The 18,909-nt window shown below is 54.0% G+C and overlaps 1 protein-coding gene across 2 annotated transcripts; it reads left to right on the forward strand.

Moving 5' to 3' along the window:
* The first annotated feature begins 9,705 nt into the window (after positions 1-9,705).
* Positions 9,706-18,862, forward strand: NBL1 (NBL1, DAN family BMP antagonist). 2 transcript variants are annotated; one of them, XM_052691817.1, is made up of 4 exons: positions 9,706-9,845; positions 16,345-16,539; positions 16,631-16,742; positions 17,506-18,862. In XM_052691817.1, exons 1-4 carry the CDS (start codon positions 9,823-9,825, stop codon positions 17,758-17,760), a joined length of 585 nt encoding a protein of 194 aa, XP_052547777.1. In that variant the 5' UTR covers positions 9,706-9,822; the 3' UTR covers positions 17,761-18,862. The 2 variants fall into 2 exon arrangements, with proteins under 2 accessions (XP_052547777.1, XP_052547778.1); XM_052691818.1 differs by lacking the exon at positions 9,706-9,845 and adding an exon at positions 15,877-16,149 and having other exon boundaries at positions 16,351-16,539.
* Positions 18,863-18,909: the final 47 nt, after the last annotated feature.

Below are 18,909 nucleotides of genomic sequence, written 5' to 3' on the forward strand. Positions count from 1 at the left end.
TCCCAGCTGTGGGGCTGGCTCAGCTGGCCACCGCTGTCCCTCTGTGGCTTTGAGTCGCGGTGAGCCAAGCTTGGAGCTTCCTTGGCATGGTGGTGGATGAAACAGGCACGCATACCGCCTGGCTCAGCGCTTACGTTTCAGGGTTGATTGTTTTTTCACCCCTCTTCTGGTGGGAGAACATTTCAGTGTCTGGGAGTGGGTCACAAATATTTAAATCTCTATTGCCTTAGCAAGTTACTGCTCCAAACGCTCCCTTCTGTTTCACATTTACCCTTCTCCTTGTAAATAGTTGTTAGCATGCAGCCTGCTGCTCTACATCTAACTTGAGATCTTTGCTTTACTCAGCACAATTTCCTAGCGATTGAGATGGTTCTTAAGGACTTATGTTCTTCCTCCCATGCTGCAAGGTATAAATGCACAAGTACCAAGACAGAAAGCAAGCTGTATGGGTTGACAGGGAGCTTGCAAGCCTGTTCTGCTTGCAGAGGAGACAATGGAAAACAAGCTGCACAATATTTATTTTTCAAAGTGTGCCAAGGAAGGAAGGAGACAGACTGAGGGGCAGTCTTCTAAGTTCAGAGAGCTTGAGAAGCTCCTTACCTTGCAGAGCAGTGTCACTGAGATTTGGCTGGAGTGCTGCACCATCCTGCACTGCCACACCGCCCTGGGTGTTGTGTATGGACTGTGCACTGAAGGAACATGTTGAGCTGTGTTCAGAGTCAACAGAAGCTGGAGAGCTAGCCCAGAGCAAGGGACTTATGAAATAAAATTGCTTTCATGCCAGAGCAGCGTTAATTCTGTCAAAGCATGATACCATCCAGGATCAGTGCTTCAGCATGTCCTTGTTTTTCCATCTCCTCCCTTGCCGGACTGCCTTCATCCATCAGATCAAAACAGCTTATTGGAAACAGGATCTCTTCCCAATTTTGAATCATTTTATCTGGCCCCAGTTTTTAATTGGAGCTATGTATTTTGGAGCCATAGCTCCTCTGTGGTTTGGAAAGTGTTTTTATTGAGTTCTGTGCGTGTGTGCTGCAGTGCTAGCAGCCTGGGAAGCCAACAGGTTCAGCTGGAGAGAAGAGCATCAACCTGGGTAAGAACCAAGAGAACCAGAAGTGGCAGCAACCCTCAGAATATGACTGTCAGCATGCAGAAAAGCTTCAGCCAATGTTGTTTGGTGAGAAATGACTGGTTTTGATTTGCACAGCTGCCTTGCTTCTTGTTATTTATATTGACATGTATTTTTTATATATCTGCCTACATAACTTGTGCACAGCCAGCCTGTATCTGTTCTGGTGTGATTAAAATCATATTATTCAGACCTTCTTTTTGAGCCTGTCCATGTAAGCTGTACAAAGCTCCTTGTGAGGACAAACCTCTGTAACCATACTGTTCCCAACTGAGGTTGGAATAGGAACAGTTTCTTGCTGCTTGATTTCTAATTACATAAATGGAAGGGGAAAAAGTGGAAATTCTAAGCACCAAGTGGCACGTTAAATTTAGTAGAATACACTCATCTGGAAACTATCATATTTTTCCTTCTTTCTTAAGCCTGCTGAAATCATTGCTTCATCTAACTGTGGTGTGATTTGGATCGGTACCAAAAAGTGCAAGCAAGATAGGCCTCAAATGCCAGGTGTCCCTACCTGAAACTTAATGACACCTTTTAGTGAAGAAGTCCCTGTGTCACCCTGATGTAATTTTAATGGGAAAACTGGGTGTGCAGTGAATAAAGAAACTGTATTTCTATCTGCGAGAAGGAACAAAATGAAAGTAGCTGTTTGCTGAACAGAACTGGTTTTGAACATTTAACAACTCCCCGAGTGCTCGACTGACCACAAATCTCACTCCTAACAGCTTGATTCGATGTCTGCTGAGGCTCCGAGATGGATAAACAAGTCACGGAAAGCAGAGCCTGCAGAAAGAAACATCAAGCTGCTTTTCTGTTGTTTATCTGAGCTCTCCGTGTTTGATCAAGATAGCGTCATTTCTTTGTATTCCAGTCATGCCGAGGAGCCCCTGCCAAGGTCAGGACCCTGCTGTACGAAGTGCTGCACACACAAACAAAAATTAGGCTCTGCCACGGAGAGTTTACAAACTAAACAGATAGGATGAAAGGGTAAAAATGGTTTGTAGTTCCCATTTTAGAAATGGGAGACGCTGCAGCCCAGACTGTTGGTAAGTGTTGGAGGGAACGTGGCACGCTGCTGGGGCTCTGGTTCCAGTCTTCAGCCATTGCCTCCATCAGCCTTCCTTTCTGACTGCTTTTTCACTTGGCAGGTCGTGGAGTCTCAGGGAAGGCTGCCCCCTTCACGGTCTGGGAGTCTGCAGAAGGTATGTTCTGTAACTGCTGTCCATTGCCTCCAGTTCTTCATAGAAAACACCAATGAATTAGGGATTCTGTTTTATGAACGATTGTTTTTACAATCGCTAATGCAAACAGTATTGACTTTGGAGTAAATCTGTATGTGACAAACAGAAGATACTGAAATGTATTCCCAGCTCTCAGCATCACAGCCACATCTGGGATGCCTTCCCACGGCACAGGACCTGTGTCAGGAACAAATGACCTCAGCAAGATCCCAGACCTTGGTCACTGCCATAGTAAATCCACCTTAGAGATGAACTTAAGTAACAGAGGGGGAGATAAATAGAGGCCCATAGATACCCCAGTAGGAATGGGAGGAACCATAGGGACCCACAGATACGAGGTGGGACCCATAGGAAGGGGGGGCATGCATAGGATCCATAAGAAAGGGGGTAACCCATAGATGTAGGATGTTCATAGATGGAGCGTGCCCCAAAGATGGGGGAACCCACAAATATCCCAATAGGAATGGGGAGGGACTGAAAGGATCCAGAATGACCCATCAATGTGGAGCTCCCCACAGATCCAAAAAGAAGAGAGGAAGCCATTCCAAAAGACTCAGCTCTTGTAGAGGGTTCACAAGGGTGATTCTCCAGAGGAGAAAGAACTGGTTTTCAAGATGTTTTCATTGGGTTCCCTCCGGTTTTGCAGAGCAATGCAAAAAGATGCACAAAGACGCTTGTTTGGAAGGCAAGCAGCAGGTGTCTGAATGGACTAAAGGAGACTTGGTTGGTGCAGTGACTCCTAATCAGAGCAAGAGCTCTTCTGCTTGAGCTGGAAGGAAGAGGCTAATGGCAGAGCTGGAGATGTGATCGTTGACCTGCTCAGGAGACCCCTTCTTTCAGCAGGCACTGCCGCCCCTTCCTTTTGCTCTGGGTTTTGTTGTTCTGCCTTCCTCCCACACACACCCTAACAGTAAGGAGTGAACCAACCTTTCCTTTTTTTTCCCCTTCTCCCACTCCACCTCCGCCTTTGTAAAAGGGACTGGTGTGAATTTTGGCACACTAACGGCAGTAGGCAGCTGTGTGCAATGTGTACAGTGTCTCAGCTGCCCTGATGGCCCAGCCTATAGCCCACCCACAGTGAAATGCTTAACTGAGACAAGCTAAAAGGGAACAGAGTTTATGGAAATTCAGCTGTGGATCTCTTTCTCTGGTGACTTCTGGCTGTCAGCACTTAGCTGTACTGCACTGCTGGCCGTGTAAAGCTGGATATTCCTGGTGGTGGTGGGTACCCACCTCCCGTTGCTTATAAAGATGCTGAGAAAGTTGTTGGTGACTAATAAATCACTCGTCATCTACAGTCTTTATTGGTACTGCTTGTAAAGACTCCAGCTCTGGGTTAGAAGTGTGTATCCCTTCCTAGAAAAGGTCATGCCCTTATCAGTTCAAATTCAGTTCATAAATCTCTCACTATATGAAGGAGTGTGTTTCTTTTCAGAAGTTTAAGGCAGAGAACTCTTCCTCCCCCTCAGTGTAGCATTTGAAGTAGCAGTGACTAAAAGCTTAACCCAAGACCCTTACTAATCCATGTGGTCCCTGAGGATTTAGGAGTCCAGTCGTGACAGACAGCACCTCGGTTTTGTCCCCTGTAGAACGGAAGCAACAATGCTCTCCCCACTTGGGGAAAGTATTCCTCCTCTGGAGATGTTCAAGACCTGCCTGGATGCCGACCTGTGCGACCTGCTGTAGGGAACCTGCTTTGGCAGGGGGTTGGACTCGATGAGCTCTGGAGGTCCCTTCCAACCCCTACAGTTCTGTGATTCACTTGGCCATGGCTTTAAGCCCTGCTTCACTCCGAGGTGAGATTCAGCAATTTGAGGATGCCAGAAGGACAAGGTACAGGAGCAAAAATGGCCAGAATGGTTCTTGAACAAACTGGCATCAGGAATGTGCACTGAGAGAAACTGTTCTTCCAGCTGCAGGAGGTGGCTGGATTAAAATATGGAGCTGACTTCCTGGAAAGGAAGAAGAAACAAAACATGGGAGCAGGGTTTACTAATGGGGAGAGGTACAATGAGAGGCAGTGAGACTGAAGCTTGACCCCTGCAGCTGGGAGGGAGGCACTGGATTGTAGGCAGTGAGATGGGGTAAGCCAGCAGAGCAGTGGGTGCATGTTTCAACTCTCAGTGTCTGAAATGCAAGTTGCAGCGCTCAGCATGGGAGTAACCGGGTGAAGCCTAACGACCTGTAACACATGGATTCATATCAGATGATCTAACTGTGTTGGCCACAAGTTCTGCTGAACTTCCAAGGCTGTAAAGGTTGGCTGCACTGTTCTGATCTCCGTCCCATGGCTTAATCTGGTATGAAAATGCAGAAATCTTTCAGCCCAAGGACGCTGTTAGGCACTCCCTGAAGATGTCCCTGGCACGCTTCTCAGATGGAAGACAACCTATTCCTATGCTGATCATGACTGCTTTGTCCTCCCAGCTCCTCCCTTCCGCCTGTTTTCTCTTCCTTGGTTTGGGTTGAAGGAACAGCTGATGGTGTGTGCTTTTGTTCCCTTTTCTTCTGGGCACCAGGGCCCATTTTCTGTTTAGTTCTCTCTGAAGTTTACATGGTGTCGTAGATAATCACTCAGAGCTGAGGTATTTCATGCATCAATAAGTGCATCTTTGGATGATGGACATCAGCCTGGGGCTGCAGGAGCTGAACTTGCTGGGTTCTCCTATGTCTGAGAAGTAATTCCCTTCAATCTTTGGGAGCATCCTGGTAGGCGACATGCTGGAGGGAGGCTGCGCTTTACGATGGGCTCAGCTGTGGATTTTATATCCATATTAGGTATAAATAGAGGTGGGCTGGCAGATAGAGAAAAGGTCACTGTGACTCCTGGGAGCACAGGATGAGCTCTAGTGATTTCACTGAGGCTTCAGTGTTAACTCTTGTCATACACCAGAGGAGCTGCTGAATCAATCCCTGTCAATCCCTATCTATCCCTGTTAGAAAAATCAAAAGCAGAATAGTGAACAGTGGCTCAGACCTCTTGGCGTGCTGAAGAAAGCAATGACAAGCCAAGACTTCTGGCTGTGTCCCCTGGCAGGTTGTGCTCAGTTCCTCACCAGCTGCAATAGAACTAGCTGCGTCACATACTCCAAAATCACGCTCCTGCTTCGGGGCAGGAGGGGAGGGAGGGAATGAAAGCAAATTGCTCAGGGTCCCACGTTATGGTGAGGTTAGCAGCCACACCCTCAAAAGTATGAAAATCCTGCTATCACCTTGAGGACAATATTTGCCTTTACCTTCTGTGAGCTGTGGGGAGTGGGAGAAGAGCAGTTCAAGCTATTAGTGAACACGTATTCTTCCTTTTTTTCTCCATTGCCTTCTTTTAAAAAGAATGTTCAGCAACTGTGGTGGCACCAGGACTGAAGAAACCAGGACTTCAAGCCTTCTGATTGCAGGTGTTCTTCTTCTAAAGGCAGTGAATTTGTCTCTTGCCATGCAGCAGCACACGTTACTGCTGTGGGCTGAGCCACCCCACTTGAGGCAGGCGCTGGCTTCCTTTTGGTAATGTGCAAACTGTTCCCTGTGCCCATGTGTGTTCTGAGTCTGTGCTGCTGGTTGACACTTTGGAGGCGCTTCGGTGCCAGAATTGTCCCTAAACACAGACAAGCACCTATGGTGACATGGCTGGGGCCATCAGGCAGCACTGCAAGGAAAGCAATCAATAGAAGAGGATTGCAGTTAAGGTGGTGATGGGGGGGTTAAGTGGTTGTAATGGAGTCAGAGGGAAATGATGTTTTGGAAGGGAAGGGGGAAAAAAAGTTTGAACTCTTAGGGAGGAGGGCAGCTGTGAATGAAGCCCAGCCTTCGTCGCAGCCTTCCCAGATAGAAACCATCCCTGCAGACGTGGGTTGAACTGAAGAGTTTTGCATGACCTGAGCTGCTGGGGAAGTGAGAGAGGGAGGGACGGAGGGGCCTTGCATGCCTGCGAGCAGCAGCAATGGGCAAGGTGGAAAGAAAAGCAATTAAACACACTTGGACTTGCTGGCAGATGGGAGGGGCACTTTGTTTTTTACTGCTGCCCCAGGGCCCAAAAACGCATTGGCACTGCAGAGAAGCCATTAATCCCAGCCACCAAGGGGAGGGAGCAGGACTTTCTCGTTCTCTCCTGCGTGCTGAGAGCATCGGGACCCCACGGCAGGAAGGCTGCTGGGATTAGAGGAAACAGCTGGCTCGAGTCTCACCCTGCAGGAGCTCACATTCCCAGCACTGGAGAAGAGAGGAGCGCCCCGTGCTGAGTCGCATTCCAGGTCTTTTGCTGAGCCCAGATGTTCTCTAATGAGCTCGATGATAAATCCTTTTCCCTTACTCCTGAGCACAGACCCTGCCAGCCGAGTCTGCCCATGAGTCCTGCTTTTTTGCACATCTTTGGTGCACATTTCTGTGTGTTGGGCTTCCTAGCACGCCAGCTAACCCAGAGAAAGGCACTGCAGCTCATGTCTTTCTGCTGCGCCCGCACAGAGGGCTCAGCTGTTACCCCAAAGTTCTGCTGGAGGTGGATGGTCCAAATTACCCCCACGACTGAACCTTTTCTCCTTCGGCCTCCCATTAACTCTGTTGCAAAGCCAGATGCTCTGCATGCATCCCAGGGGTTTAAAAGCACATGCCTTGGTGAGGAGGTGCAGCTCACACCCTACTGGCCCCTGCTGGCCCCTCCCTTCATCTCATGAAGCGATGAGAAATGACTCCAGTTTTCTCGCTTGCCGAGCAGTGAAGTCTTTGAATCCATCTCCTGACATGAGCACTGCTCCTTCCCTCACCCACATCTGCTCTTGGACACAGCAAGTTGAGATCCCGATCTCGGAGATGCCTCCAGGTTTGTTTAGGAGCCGTGTGGCGAGCTGCCCCGCTTGGCCAGAGCAGAGGATTCCTGAGGACCCCAGGGATCTGCACCACCATGTCGTGCCTTCTGCAAATGAGAGCTGGAGTGAGCTGAGCATGGTGAGGTGGGATGAGCTGAGATGACTGGAGAGCAGCTCCTTCACCAACACAGACGCTCCCTTTTCCCAGCTGCCTTTCCCTGCATGTGTTTTCTAGCATCCAGCCATGGGCAGGTCGCCTTGGAATCTGCGCTAAGACACAAATAAAAGGAATCGTTTTATTTTTAACTTCCAAATACACCCTGTTAATTCTCACGCCTACAGCTCCTAGTCCTGTCCTGACAAGCGGGGAGCCCCTGGCACTGCGGGCGTTTGTCAGCAGGCCCAAAACAGCAGCAGTGGGTGAGAGAGGGAAGCTCCCAGAGACCTGAGAGTGGATTTCGGCTGTGCTGTGATCCAGCAGCAAGGGAAAGGGCGGAGGTGTAATGTCCATCAGGGCACAGACCTTCTAGGCACCTGAATTTGGTGAGGTGAGACTGCAGCGTCGTGTCACACTGACCCACATATCGCATGGGAGCAGCAGTGTGGTTTGGCGCCGGTGTTTTGGGGGCAGGCAGGAAGTTCCCAGAGCCTACGGTGAGCAGGAGCCAGCAAGAGAGGAGTGTAAAAGTGCTGCTGATGTCGGCAGACCTGGCAGGGACTCGAGGGGCCTCGCTGTGAGAACTGCTCATCTCTGCCTGCATCACCTCCCTGCTCTGCCTCCCCTCTGCTCCCAGCTGCAGTGCAGCCGCCTCCAGCCCGCGCCTTGGCCACCATCCGTCCGAATGACATCTACAAGCAGCAGGTCTTCGCTCCTTGTTCTGGCTGTGATGCTGCATCGCCAGAAAAAAGGGGGAAAATGTTGGCCTGGGGCTCCGACAGCCTCTCAGCAGCTTCCTCCATCCCACAGCCAGCGAGCCAGCAAGTCACACAGCACCTCTGCCTGCTGCTTCTGACACCAGAAAACCTGCAGTCTGCTTCTTGCACTCCCCCACCCCCAGATGTACAGATGGCCGTGTTTCCCTTTCTGCTGTTTGGCTGTTTACAGCACTGGAACACAAATGAATAGTAGGAAGCAGTGAGTGAACCACAGGCTGGCTTACATGGCTGCACGCTCCAAATAATCACAGCCCGGCTGAGATCCCACAGAAATCATCCAAATGCTGAACTGAGGACGCGACACATTTGGGTGAATTTCATCTCAATGTCTGTGGTCAGTTGCTTCATTTCTGGTTGTGCCTCCAGCTGATTTTTTTTCGTTATCCACAGACCTGAGATGTTGCTTCCAAAACTCCGCTGTCTCCTCTTTCATCACGCAGAATAAAACACCCCCCTGGGGCAGGGGCTGGTTGTGTTGGCCCTGAGGAGCAGGCAGGGCTGAGTCCAAAACCCACCTTCAGCCCCGTGATGCAGAGGGGGAAAGAACAGGGAAATTGAGTCCTGCCAACGGTGGCGGGGGCAAAAGGCAGCTCCTTTGTCTATTGTTGGCCCTTCTGGGGCTGAGCAGTTTGGGGCCAGGTAGGTTGCATCCAGCAGGATAAGAAAGCGATGATGGAAGCAGGATTTTGCCATCCTGCTTATTTACAACATCCTATTATCCTGGGGCTGGAAGGAACCAAGCAGCAGGAAAGCATTGCTCTGCTGACAGCCTCCAGCCTTCTTTGCCATCTCCAAACTTCCTTTGCTTCTCCCAGCACAACTTTCAGCACAGCTGCTGCTTTCTTACCACCATCCCTTCCAACCTCTCTGATCTCTGGATTCAAACGGAGCCATCGGGGCCCATCTGAGCCCTGCAGGTAGCTGCGATTTGGGCAGGGCCGTGCCAGTGTTTCATGCAGCAGCCTCTGTTAGATTAATTGCATCTGTACAGAAACAGAGCCCTTCCTGTTCTGAACAATTATCGTAAGTGAAAGACGGCAGTGGACGGGGTTTCACTGGGCTGTGAGCTTTAATGGGAAGGAGAAAGGTAGAAGGAGAGAGAAAAGAGGAGCGGAGGAGAAGCGAATGAGGAAAGGAGAAAAAGGCAGGGAAAAAGCAAAGCAAAGTGTGTTGTAGAACGTTCCCACAGCCTTCGCCGTGGCTCAGCCTCTGCCCCAAACCCTCTCTATTACATACGACGTTTTAATAGGAAGCGTTTGCGTTCAGCGAGCCAAGCGCAGCCTTTGTTTATGTCACCGCTGGAAGCGAGCGCTGGGAAATCACCTCCGCGCACAGCTTTCCCTTCGCCCCACGGCCCGTTCGCTGGCTCAGAAGGGCACTGTGGGGCTCGCTCGGAGCCGAGGAGGAGGAGGAGGAGGCGGCGGTCCCCTCCCTCTTTCCCCCTCCTTTCGCTTTCCTCCCCCCCGCGTCCCGGTTGTGCAATAGCGGGCGGCGGGGCCGGGGGCACCGCCCGGAGCCCGGCACCGGGGAGAAGGGAGGGAGGAGAAGAGGGAAGGAGGGAGGGAGGAAAGAAGGGAGGGAGGGAAGGAGGGAGGCGGCAGCTCCCGCCCGCCCCGCGCCTCCGGGGGCCGCGGCGCCGAGGATGCGGCAGCCGCCGGGCACCGCGGGGCCGTAACCGCCCGCAGCCGCCGCCCGCGGCCCCGGAGCCCATGGGATGCGCCCGCCGTCTCCTGGGAGGTGAGTACAGCTCCGGGAATCCTCGTCCGGGATCCCCACCCCTCCCCGAGCCGCCCTCTCCCCCCCGCGCCCCGCACCCAGCCGGCCCGCTTCGCTTTCTCTGCCCTTCGATTTTCTGCCTCGTTTTCTCCCCCGTTCTCCCCCGAGCGATTGATGAGGGCGCTGCCACCGGCACGAATCGCTCGCAGACGGGGCGGACTCCGGGAGATCTGCCGTGCGGTCATTAAACTATTTTCACCGCCGCCTGTTAGCTCGAATGAAATAAGAGAACGGGAGATGGAAGCGCATCTGCGGGGCAGAGTTCTTCCCGTCCGTTCCGGGGCTTTGAACGGCAAGGCGCGGCGAGTCGGTTCGCAGAGCAGCGCAGGACGAGCGGCCGTTTGGGAAGCGCAGAGGAAGGTCTTCCCAGCGGCAGTCAGCTTCTCTCACTTGAAAAGTTTGCCCTGAGAATGGATCCTGCAGCTTTTGCCTTTCCTGGAACCCGATGAAGCCGTTTATCTGAACTATCTGTGGCTGCTTCTTGAACCGTAACGCGGTGTTTCCATTTTTACAAGCATTTGCAGCAGTCGTTCTGTGCTCACTACAACACTCTGCCCATTTGGGGAGATTTCTCTTTTTCTTGCGCATGTTTTGGGGCCAGAATGCAGATTAGCTCATTAAAGCTGCAGTAAAATTGATCCGAACAATCCCTTATGCCATAACTTGCCTGCTAACATCTCACGAGGGCACCGTCCCTTAGAATCTTATGCTCTGCCCCACGGACTAACTTCAGTACAGGATTGACCCCGTAACTCAAAATTCAGACTGTGTGCTGTTGGTGCAGCTGCGGCACCACAGCTTTGCCATACGGGTTCTTTTGGGAAAAGAAAAATCAGCACCTCGCTGAAACAAGCAGGGTTTTCCTTGTATTTTTAGCCTCAGAACTTCGCATCCTCTTTGCAGTGTCCCACCGGCCAAAACTCTTCTGCCCACAGCTGGCACTTTTGCTTTTTGAAGGCAGTTTCCCATCTCAAAAACAAAGCAGCTCGCCTCAAATTTGCAAAACCTCAGGACGGGAAACGGAATTTGCCTTCAGTATAAAAATCCCAAGTGTTTGCAAACAGCCCCGAGAAGAATCCGAGCTCTTGGCTTGACCTCTCAGCTCGGAATTCCATCTTGGGGAGTTTGTGGTCTTGCAAAGAGGGTGATGGAGCTCAGCCTCTGGAGCGCCCGGCTGCGTCTTGGCGGCAGGGAAAGGAGTGCAGCTGGAGGGAGGAATGGCTCTGCCGCTTTGATCAGGCTCTTAGCGACCTTCGCTGCGTGCGCTGGGCCCAGCGCTGCAGTTTTGGAGAGGCCGTCTGAATGTCAAGTGTGAGGTCAGCCCCAGCGCCTGGGAGTCATTGAAAACAGCAGCGGGGCTGCGAGCGGTTCTGTTGGCCCTGAAAGCCGCCGCTGTGTCTTCTCCCGTCTGAATGCCGCGGGCAAACAGTGCAGGAGATGGATTTCGGATCAAAACAGAGATTAACCGAGCGGGGGGAACAGCAGCACCGCATTTCTGCCCTCGGTTTGGCTGCGGCCAGCATGTGGCCCAAGCAGGACCGCCGCTGGGGAGCCGTCCCTGTTCTGCCCCCTCTTCCCACCTCCCGCTGTCAGCTTGGAACCCGATCGCACCGCACGGGGCACGGCTCGATTCTTTATGCAAGTTTGGTAATGAATGAGCGGCCGAGCCGAAAGCGAGCGCGGTTGGCATTCGAGACAACACCCATCCCCGGCTGCGAGCCGGCCTTGCGCCGCGGGTGTGCTCAGCAAAAAGAAATCATCATCCCGGTGGCCACTATTTACTCAAACTGGTTTTATCTGGTTCCAGTTAGGCTTGTTTTGAGTAGGATGAGCGGTGCCAGATTCTGATCTCATTTGCACCGGCGGAGTCATTCGGAGGAGCCGGTCCCGCTTCGCTAAGTGAAAGCAGAGCTGGGCCTGCTGGGAGCCAGCACCCCGGGGATGTGGCTGCGCCGGCTTCAAATCTCACACCGGGAAAAGCGAGCGCCGCTGGGACCCTTCCCAGCTTCACTGTCGGCCTCAGGAGCGCTGGCTTCACCCGAAAAAGAGGGGTGTGCAGGGACGAGGCGGCCCCTTCCCACACGGACTGATGTAGGAACAGAGAAACTGAACGACCGCGGTGTCTGATGTTGGGGCAGCGCATGGGAAACAGCGGCGTGGGGTGGAAGGCGGGCGGGAGCTGAGCCTCGCTCAGGTCTGGGCATGTGAGCACGGTGTGCAGCTGCAGTGCTGCTGCGGGTGCCTGGAGGAGAGACGGGGCAGAGGGCAGCGCTTCAGGTCGCTGCTCTTTCCTGGCCGTGGCTGCGATGCTGGAGAGATCAACCCACTGAAATGATTCCAGAAGCTGCTTACGTTGCTCTCGCCTCCACCACGGCCCGTCCGTGTCCTTCCAGCAGTGCTGCTTTCAGACCCCATCCTAAGCCTCGGTCGTTAAGTAGCTTTCCAATGACTCTTGTAGGCAGAGGAGCTTGGGTTTCTCTTTCCAGCTGCATCAGTTGGGTTTTTCAGGCACTTGGCGCGCAGCTGAGAAGCCAAAAGTGAATTCTGGAGGGGAGTGGGATTTCGATGTGCTGCAGCGCTTTCATCCCTGCAGATCAGCCAGCCGTGCTGGAGTGGAAATCAGCACATTACAGAACGGGGAGCTCTGACACCTCCTGCTTCTGCAAAAGGAGCAGTGAGAAATGTTCCACAGTGAGAAGCGAGGCAGCGTTTGCTCCGTTAGCAGCAGCTCTCAGGATTTGTCCTTGTGCATTTTAAACATCTCAGGTGCTCCCTTTTCGTTTTGTTGTTTCTTCCCGGATTTTGCAGCTCGGCAAAGCGAGGCCTGAGCTCTCGGATGGGATTTCTGCGTTCACTTAAGCACTCATCTGTCTTGCTGTCCTGAAGAATTACCTCTAACCACTTTCAAGCTTGATCTCTTCCCTCTCCCCTGGTGATGTTATCATGTCATCGCTCACGTTAATTCGGGACACGGCTGGCACAGCAATGGAGCCCCAAAAGGATCTGGTGCTTTCTGGTTTTTGTGGCCAAGAGCTGACTCTGTTTCCATGCAGCACAGCGGGCTCTGAGCCGTGGTAGGCGATGTTTATAAAGCTCAGGGCTTCCTTGTCTCGCACAACCTGCGATGCCGTGTGTGAGGCCATGGGCACCGCAAACCCGTGTCACCATTTTTATGCCTTTGGCAAAACTGCGAGGAAAACACACATAAACACATGAACCCACTCATGAAACGTTCCCCACGTCCACCTGCAGGCTCGTCTCCTATCACAGTCTACACCTCCCCTCTGGAAAAACAGGGTAACACTGATTAGATCTTTTTTTTTCCTACTTCCCTCCTGAAGTGTTCGGTTTCCAAATGGCTGGGAACAGCTGTGGGCTGGGTGGTGGGAGCACGGCCTCGCAGAGAGTTGCTGTGATTGCTGCGCTGCGGCCGGCAGGACGATGCAGATTTCCCAGCTGCTTCCAGGCATCCTTGGAACCGTTCTCCTTCTCCTTGCAGGGCTCGGAAAGTCCTCAGGGCTGCCCAAAGCTCCACCTCCACACCCCCAGCTCCCAGGAGGCTCTGCCATGAGCTGACACCCTTTGGCCACGGATGTTTTGCCCTTTGGCTCCGCGGGTGCAGGTTGTGGCTGGAAAAAGGGCTTTGGGTTCCGAGGCTGCAGCTGCACGCATGTTGTTTGTCTCCGGAGTCCGGGATGTGCCAGGCTCCAGGGCTGAGTCATTTCTTTGCTCCTTCATCAGGGAGAGGACGCAGGGCTGTGAGAGAAGCGTTTTTCTTCTGGCTTCAGAATCTTGGTGGTCAGGAGTGACCCCAGGTTTCAGGGCAGCGCCTGGGCACCGCGAGGGAGGGAAGGAATGGGCAGCAGGGGAAGCTGTAGTTCCAAAAGGGGGAGACCTTCAGGGCTGATGATCTGCAGAACTGAGCTGAATTTTCTGCTTGGAAAGCTTTGACCAGAAAAATCCATGCCCTGCTGTGGAGAGGAGAAAGGCCCTGTGCTCAGGGTGGTGCTGGCCCTGCCAGCAGGCCAGGCTTGGGTTCAGTGCTGGGGAGCACACACTTGTTCCTTGAGGGGTTGCACCATGTAATTTAGCTTGTCACTGAGGAATGTGCTCAATGCCTTTATTTAATGGTGGGTTTGCAAACCTGCTCGGATACCTCGTCTTCCTTTCTCGCTTCCCTTCGCAGCCAGGGAGGAGAAGGAAAGCGGTGCTTTTGTCCCCCGCCCTGTGGCTGCTGTCAGATGGATGGTTTTCATGGCAGCTCTGTTTGCTTGGCTGGTTCAAACGATGCCAGAGAACGAGGCACAGCCGCCAGCAGGCTGCTTCCAGCCCCAGCTCCCTCCCAAACTCAGCTGCACTGCTGTAAATGCGCCTGGTGCCTCTGCAGCCCCTCTGCAAACAGCACCAGCCCCACGCTGCTGGGGCCCTGGTCGTGAAGGCACCCTTGCTCAGGAAAGCAGAGGGCTTCAGCATGTGCTTAAGTGCTTTCCTGACTCCAGGCCAGGGTTTGTGCTTTAGCAGAGCACAACCTCACCCGCCTTCCTCTCGGGATCGGAGGCAGGATCCCAGGTGCTCCAGGTGATCCCTGGTATCTGCTGAGCCAGGCTGCAGCAGGATGCTCCATTGGAGCTGCTTGCCTCTTTGCCGCCATGTGTGCATGCAGAGAAACCTGGAAAAAAAACAGCCACCACCTTCTTTGGAAGGAAGGAAATTGCTTTCTAATCGGGCATGTGGAAGTGAACTTGCGTGCTGACTCCTGAGGAATTTCAGCTGTTCCCCAGGGGGTTTGCAATTGCTGTTTGGGTCACATCCCGGCTCTGATCTCGGTCTTGCCTTTGGGAGTGGGATTCCTCAGCACAGAGCCGCTGGCATTTGAGGAATGAGTGATGCTTGTTTCAGAAAACCAAGCGAACGCAGTGTGTGCAGCTCAGCTGCATTTTCCTCAGCAGAAAATTTCAGAATTTGCCTAGTGAAACAGAAAGAATTCTGAGGGAAATGAGCCCTAAGAATTGTCTGCAGGACAAAAGTTTAATCACACCGCTCTCATTAACGGCGACGTGAGTTCAGGGGCTGAAACCTTCTGCTCCTCTCCAACCAAAACCTGCACAGCCTGCTTTGCACGGACCAGGCCTACAGAAGTGGTGCTACATTATATCATTTCAGTTCCTGTACGGTCAGCAAGTAAAAGTTAGCAGAGACCCCGACCTGCTCTGCTCAGAGATGGTGGGGCCAGGGAGGGGGGCTTTGCTGTGTTGGGATGCAGGCAGGCGGCTCGCTCCGTGTCCCTTGTGAAGAAGGGTTCCTGACTCAGACCCGGAGCTCAGCCTCAGCAGAGGGCTACCAGGGCTGGACCCTCTCCCCCGTAACGGCTTTACAGCAGCAGAGCTGAGCTCTGAAAGCCCCAGCAGTCCAGACAAACTTGGTGGCCCTCAGGCTGATGAGGATGGCGCGGAAGGGCTGAGTGCACGGCTGGGAGGACTCCAAGCACAGCTGACCCCAGTGGCCCGGGCTGATAAACACGGCGTTCTTCCTTTCTGTTGGAGGGCTGGGCCTGGGAGCCATGGGAATCAATAGGAGTCTTTCCAGTGTGGGCTTTGGATCTTTGTCTGGATAAACAAATAGAAGGAAATAACAAATAACACGGGTCTAACAAATATTTTACAAAGTACAAACGTCTGCCTTTCACTACAGCTCGATCCAAACCCCACGAAGGAAAAAATGTCCCTGTTCCTGTGATGCTGTTCCATCTGCCTTTCCCCGGTGACCCCAGTTAACGCCGGCACCTCGGCCCGCACGGAAGCTGGCAGGGATCTCTGCGGGGTGCTGCCACCCCCCCGGCCGTCACCGCTGCGAGCAAAGCTCCTCCGGGCGGGCACGGGACCCCCCTTGTTTGCGGACCCACCCGCAGAAGAACCGTCGGACAGCGCCGCCGAACGGGCACGGCTCCGTAAACATCGGCGCTCCTTCGGCCGTTTCTGTGCTTTCCTGCCTCCGCAGTGAGGTTTCCTCGTCTCCCCGCTGCCTTGCAGCGACACCTGCTGCGCGCTGCTAGGAGAAGAGCGGTTTTCCTTCCTGGGAAAGCGGTTTGTCTCTGCTGGGAAGCCTTGTGGCTTTGGCTTTTAAGGTGGGAGAAGCGGAAGCGGGCAAGTCTGCGCCTTCCTCAAACACAAACATTTCTGCGGTCTGCGAGCTCTCCAACCTGGCGCAGGCTGCGGTGGCGACGCTTTTGTTTTGCAAACTCCTTCCAGCCTGTCCTTGGTAAGATGTGGTGGAAAGCCTGCTGTTACTCCTGGCACGGAGCTCGGAAGAGACGGTTTGCTGCAGGGGAGAGGCAGAGCGGCGCGTCCCGCTCCCTGAGCAGCGCTTCGTGTGCGCGCCCCCGCCAGGAGCTGCCGCGGGGCTGGAGATGGGTCAGCTTGCTTCTTTTCCCTCCTGCTAACGCTTTGCTCCCCGGCTCCAGTTGCAGATTTTCGGCAGAGCTGGCCATGATGTTCCGCTTTGTGGTCGGAGCTCTCTTCCCAGCGCTTCTCCTGGCTGCGCCGCCTCCCATCAACAAACTCGCCCTTTTCCCGGACAAGAGCGCTTGGTGTGAGGCCAAGAACATCACCCAGATCGTGGGGCACAGCGGCTGCGAGTCCAAGTCCATCCAGAACAGGTAGGGATCCTACCTGCCAAACCTCTTCCTGCCTTCGTCGGGAAGAGCAGGCGGCCACCCTGAGCCCTCCCCCGTCCCGCTGTCTCCACAGGGCCTGCCTGGGGCAGTGTTTCAGCTACAGTGTCCCCAACACCTTCCCTCAGTCCACAGAGTCCCTGGTTCACTGCGATTCCTGCATGCCGGCGCAGTCCATGTGGGAAATTGTAAGTATCCCTGCCTGCTCCTCTGTCTTTTCTGCTCTCTGCTTTGCACTGCTGCCTCTCTGGGGGAAGTCATTCTCCTTCCCTGAGGTTGCTCTGCTCGCGGTTTCCTCCAGGCTGCCTCAGGTGTTTCTGCCCTGGCTTGAGAAGCTTGGGTGGCTGGGGCTGCTGGGAGCAGCGTGACTGTGGTGATGCACGGTGCATTTGTCAGTGTAGGAAGAAGCATCCTCTGCCAGTCCCTGCATTATTCATCCTGCGTGCCTCTGCTCTCCACCACTCCCCTTTGTCACCTGCTCCTGACTTAAGAGTCACCTCCTGCCAGTCACCCCCAGACCTCCCAGCATCTGTTTCCTGCCACATGGATCCTGGAAGGACCATAAGCGCTGTCTCCAAGGGAGGTTTGGGCAACCAGGGCACTGCCTCCAGCTCTCTGCTTTGCTTTGGACGCAGTCGTTTGGGCAGATGGCTCAAGCCAAACTAGCTGAGATTATTGGCACCGTGCTTTCTGCAGTTACCACTGATGTTGCTGTGCCTGCAGTGCCTGGGGGCAGGTCCTGCCTCAGCCATTTCATTTCCCCAGTTGGTACAGCGCCTCTCTGCAGCTGCAAGATGTTTCCAAGCACCCTCGTGTTGTGACCATGACTATTTGGGTAGCAAGCCACGATTTCTAGCTTAAAATACCCTGAGTCTGCTGTGCATGGGGCAGGTCAAGATGGCCATTGGGATCAAGCCCACGCGCTCACTGTATCCTCGTCCCTCTCCCCAGGTGACACTGGACTGCCCAGGCAACGACGAGATCCCCAGGGTTGACAAGCTGGTGGAGAAGATACTTCACTGCAGCTGCCAGGCTTGCGGCAAGGAGCCGAGCCACGAGGGAGCCCTGTTCAACGTCTACTTGAACGCGGAGGAGAACATGCCTGCGGAGGGCCCCGGCCCCCACCACTATGCCCACCACCAGCAGGAGGTAGAAGAGCCCCCCGCTTCCAGCCACCACCACCACGAGGAGGAGGGCGACGAGTGACCCGGCCCTCGCGGACTGTCCTTGCAACGCGGGCAGGCAGTGTGTGCGAGGGAGAGGGCCGGGCCTTGGGGAGGGAGGGGGGTGGTAGAGGCTTTCCTGTCTAATAGCTACCCTCACGCTTTGCTCTCCACGACACCCCGGGGCTGGAGGAGCGGTTTGAGGCACGGGCAGGAAGTGGGGCTGGAGCAGCGGGGCCACAGGAGGGCTGGGGGTTTCTGATGCAAAACTACTTGCACATCATAGTAATAATATATTGAGAGGAGCGGGGACGTGGGCAGAGGGGGCTTTGGCAGAGAGTGGGAGCCGAGCCGGGCTCCCCAGGGCTGTCTGCAGGATCCTCAGCCTGCTGTAGAGCCCTCGATGAGCCCTCTGGGCTTGTCTTCTGTACGTGGCTCTTGCCTGGCCTGGAGGAAGAAGGGACGTGGCTTCCCTGCAGCCACTCAAGAGATGCACATCTCTTCTGTGGGATGGGGTTCTCCCTTCTTCCTTGTGCTTCCCCTGACTGCCTTGGGGTGCCTGGGCTCGGCATGGGCGCGCTGTTCCTCCTGGCGCTCGCTGGGTCCTACTTCAACCCCCGTGCCTTCGTGTGAGGTGACTCACAGGGAGCATTTTGCCCTGGCTGTGCCTCTGCGGCTGTGTGTGAGGTTGCTGGGAGCCGTGGTGGCCAGAGCCCTTTCCTTGCTGGTCCTCAGGGCCACCACAAAGCTCGCAAGGGTGAGGGAGCTGCACTGTGCCACGGGCACTGGGGCTTCACATTTCACAGCCTGTGCTGGGGTGGTGTTGGTGGGAGCTGGCCCCTCTCCCCTCCTTCCCTGCTGCACTTTAATTGTGGTGGAGGGAGAAGGGGGACAAGTCCTGGGATGCTGATGGACCTTTGTAGGGACTGCTCTGGACCCCACTGCAGATGCGGGGCTGGGCTCAGGGTGGGGGCCCCTCCTGCTACCCCTCTCTCTGTTGTATAAAGCTAATTTCTTTGGCACTGTCCTGACAAGAGCTTCCAGAGCTTGTAACCGACGCCTCCCTCTCCTTTGTACAAGTTTTGGTTTGTGTTTTTTGTTGGTTTTTGGTTTTGTTTTCTTAAATAAATTAGTTCTGACTTCCATTTCTGGGCGCTCTGATGCCTGTCTGGTTTTCGGCAGCAAGCTGGAT

This window comes from Tympanuchus pallidicinctus, unplaced genomic scaffold, assembly GCF_026119805.1.
Source record: "Tympanuchus pallidicinctus isolate F22 unplaced genomic scaffold, pur_lepc_1.0 scaffold29, whole genome shotgun sequence".
Lineage (NCBI taxonomy): Eukaryota > Metazoa > Chordata > Aves > Galliformes > Phasianidae > Tympanuchus > Tympanuchus pallidicinctus.

What these genes read in the sequence shown, in the direction of transcription:
- NBL1 (XM_052691817.1), top strand. Translation starts at nt 9,823, where the DNA reads ATGCGCCCGCCGTCTCCTGGGAG. An exon ending in CGCCCGCCGTCTCCTGGGAG is followed by an intron (nt 9,846 to 16,344) that starts GTGAGTACAGCT and finishes CCCCGGCTCCAG; the next exon opens with TTGCAGATTTTCGGCAGAGC. An exon ending in CGCAGTCCATGTGGGAAATT is followed by an intron (nt 16,743 to 17,505) that starts GTAAGTATCCCT and finishes CCCTCTCCCCAG; the next exon opens with GTGACACTGGACTGCCCAGG.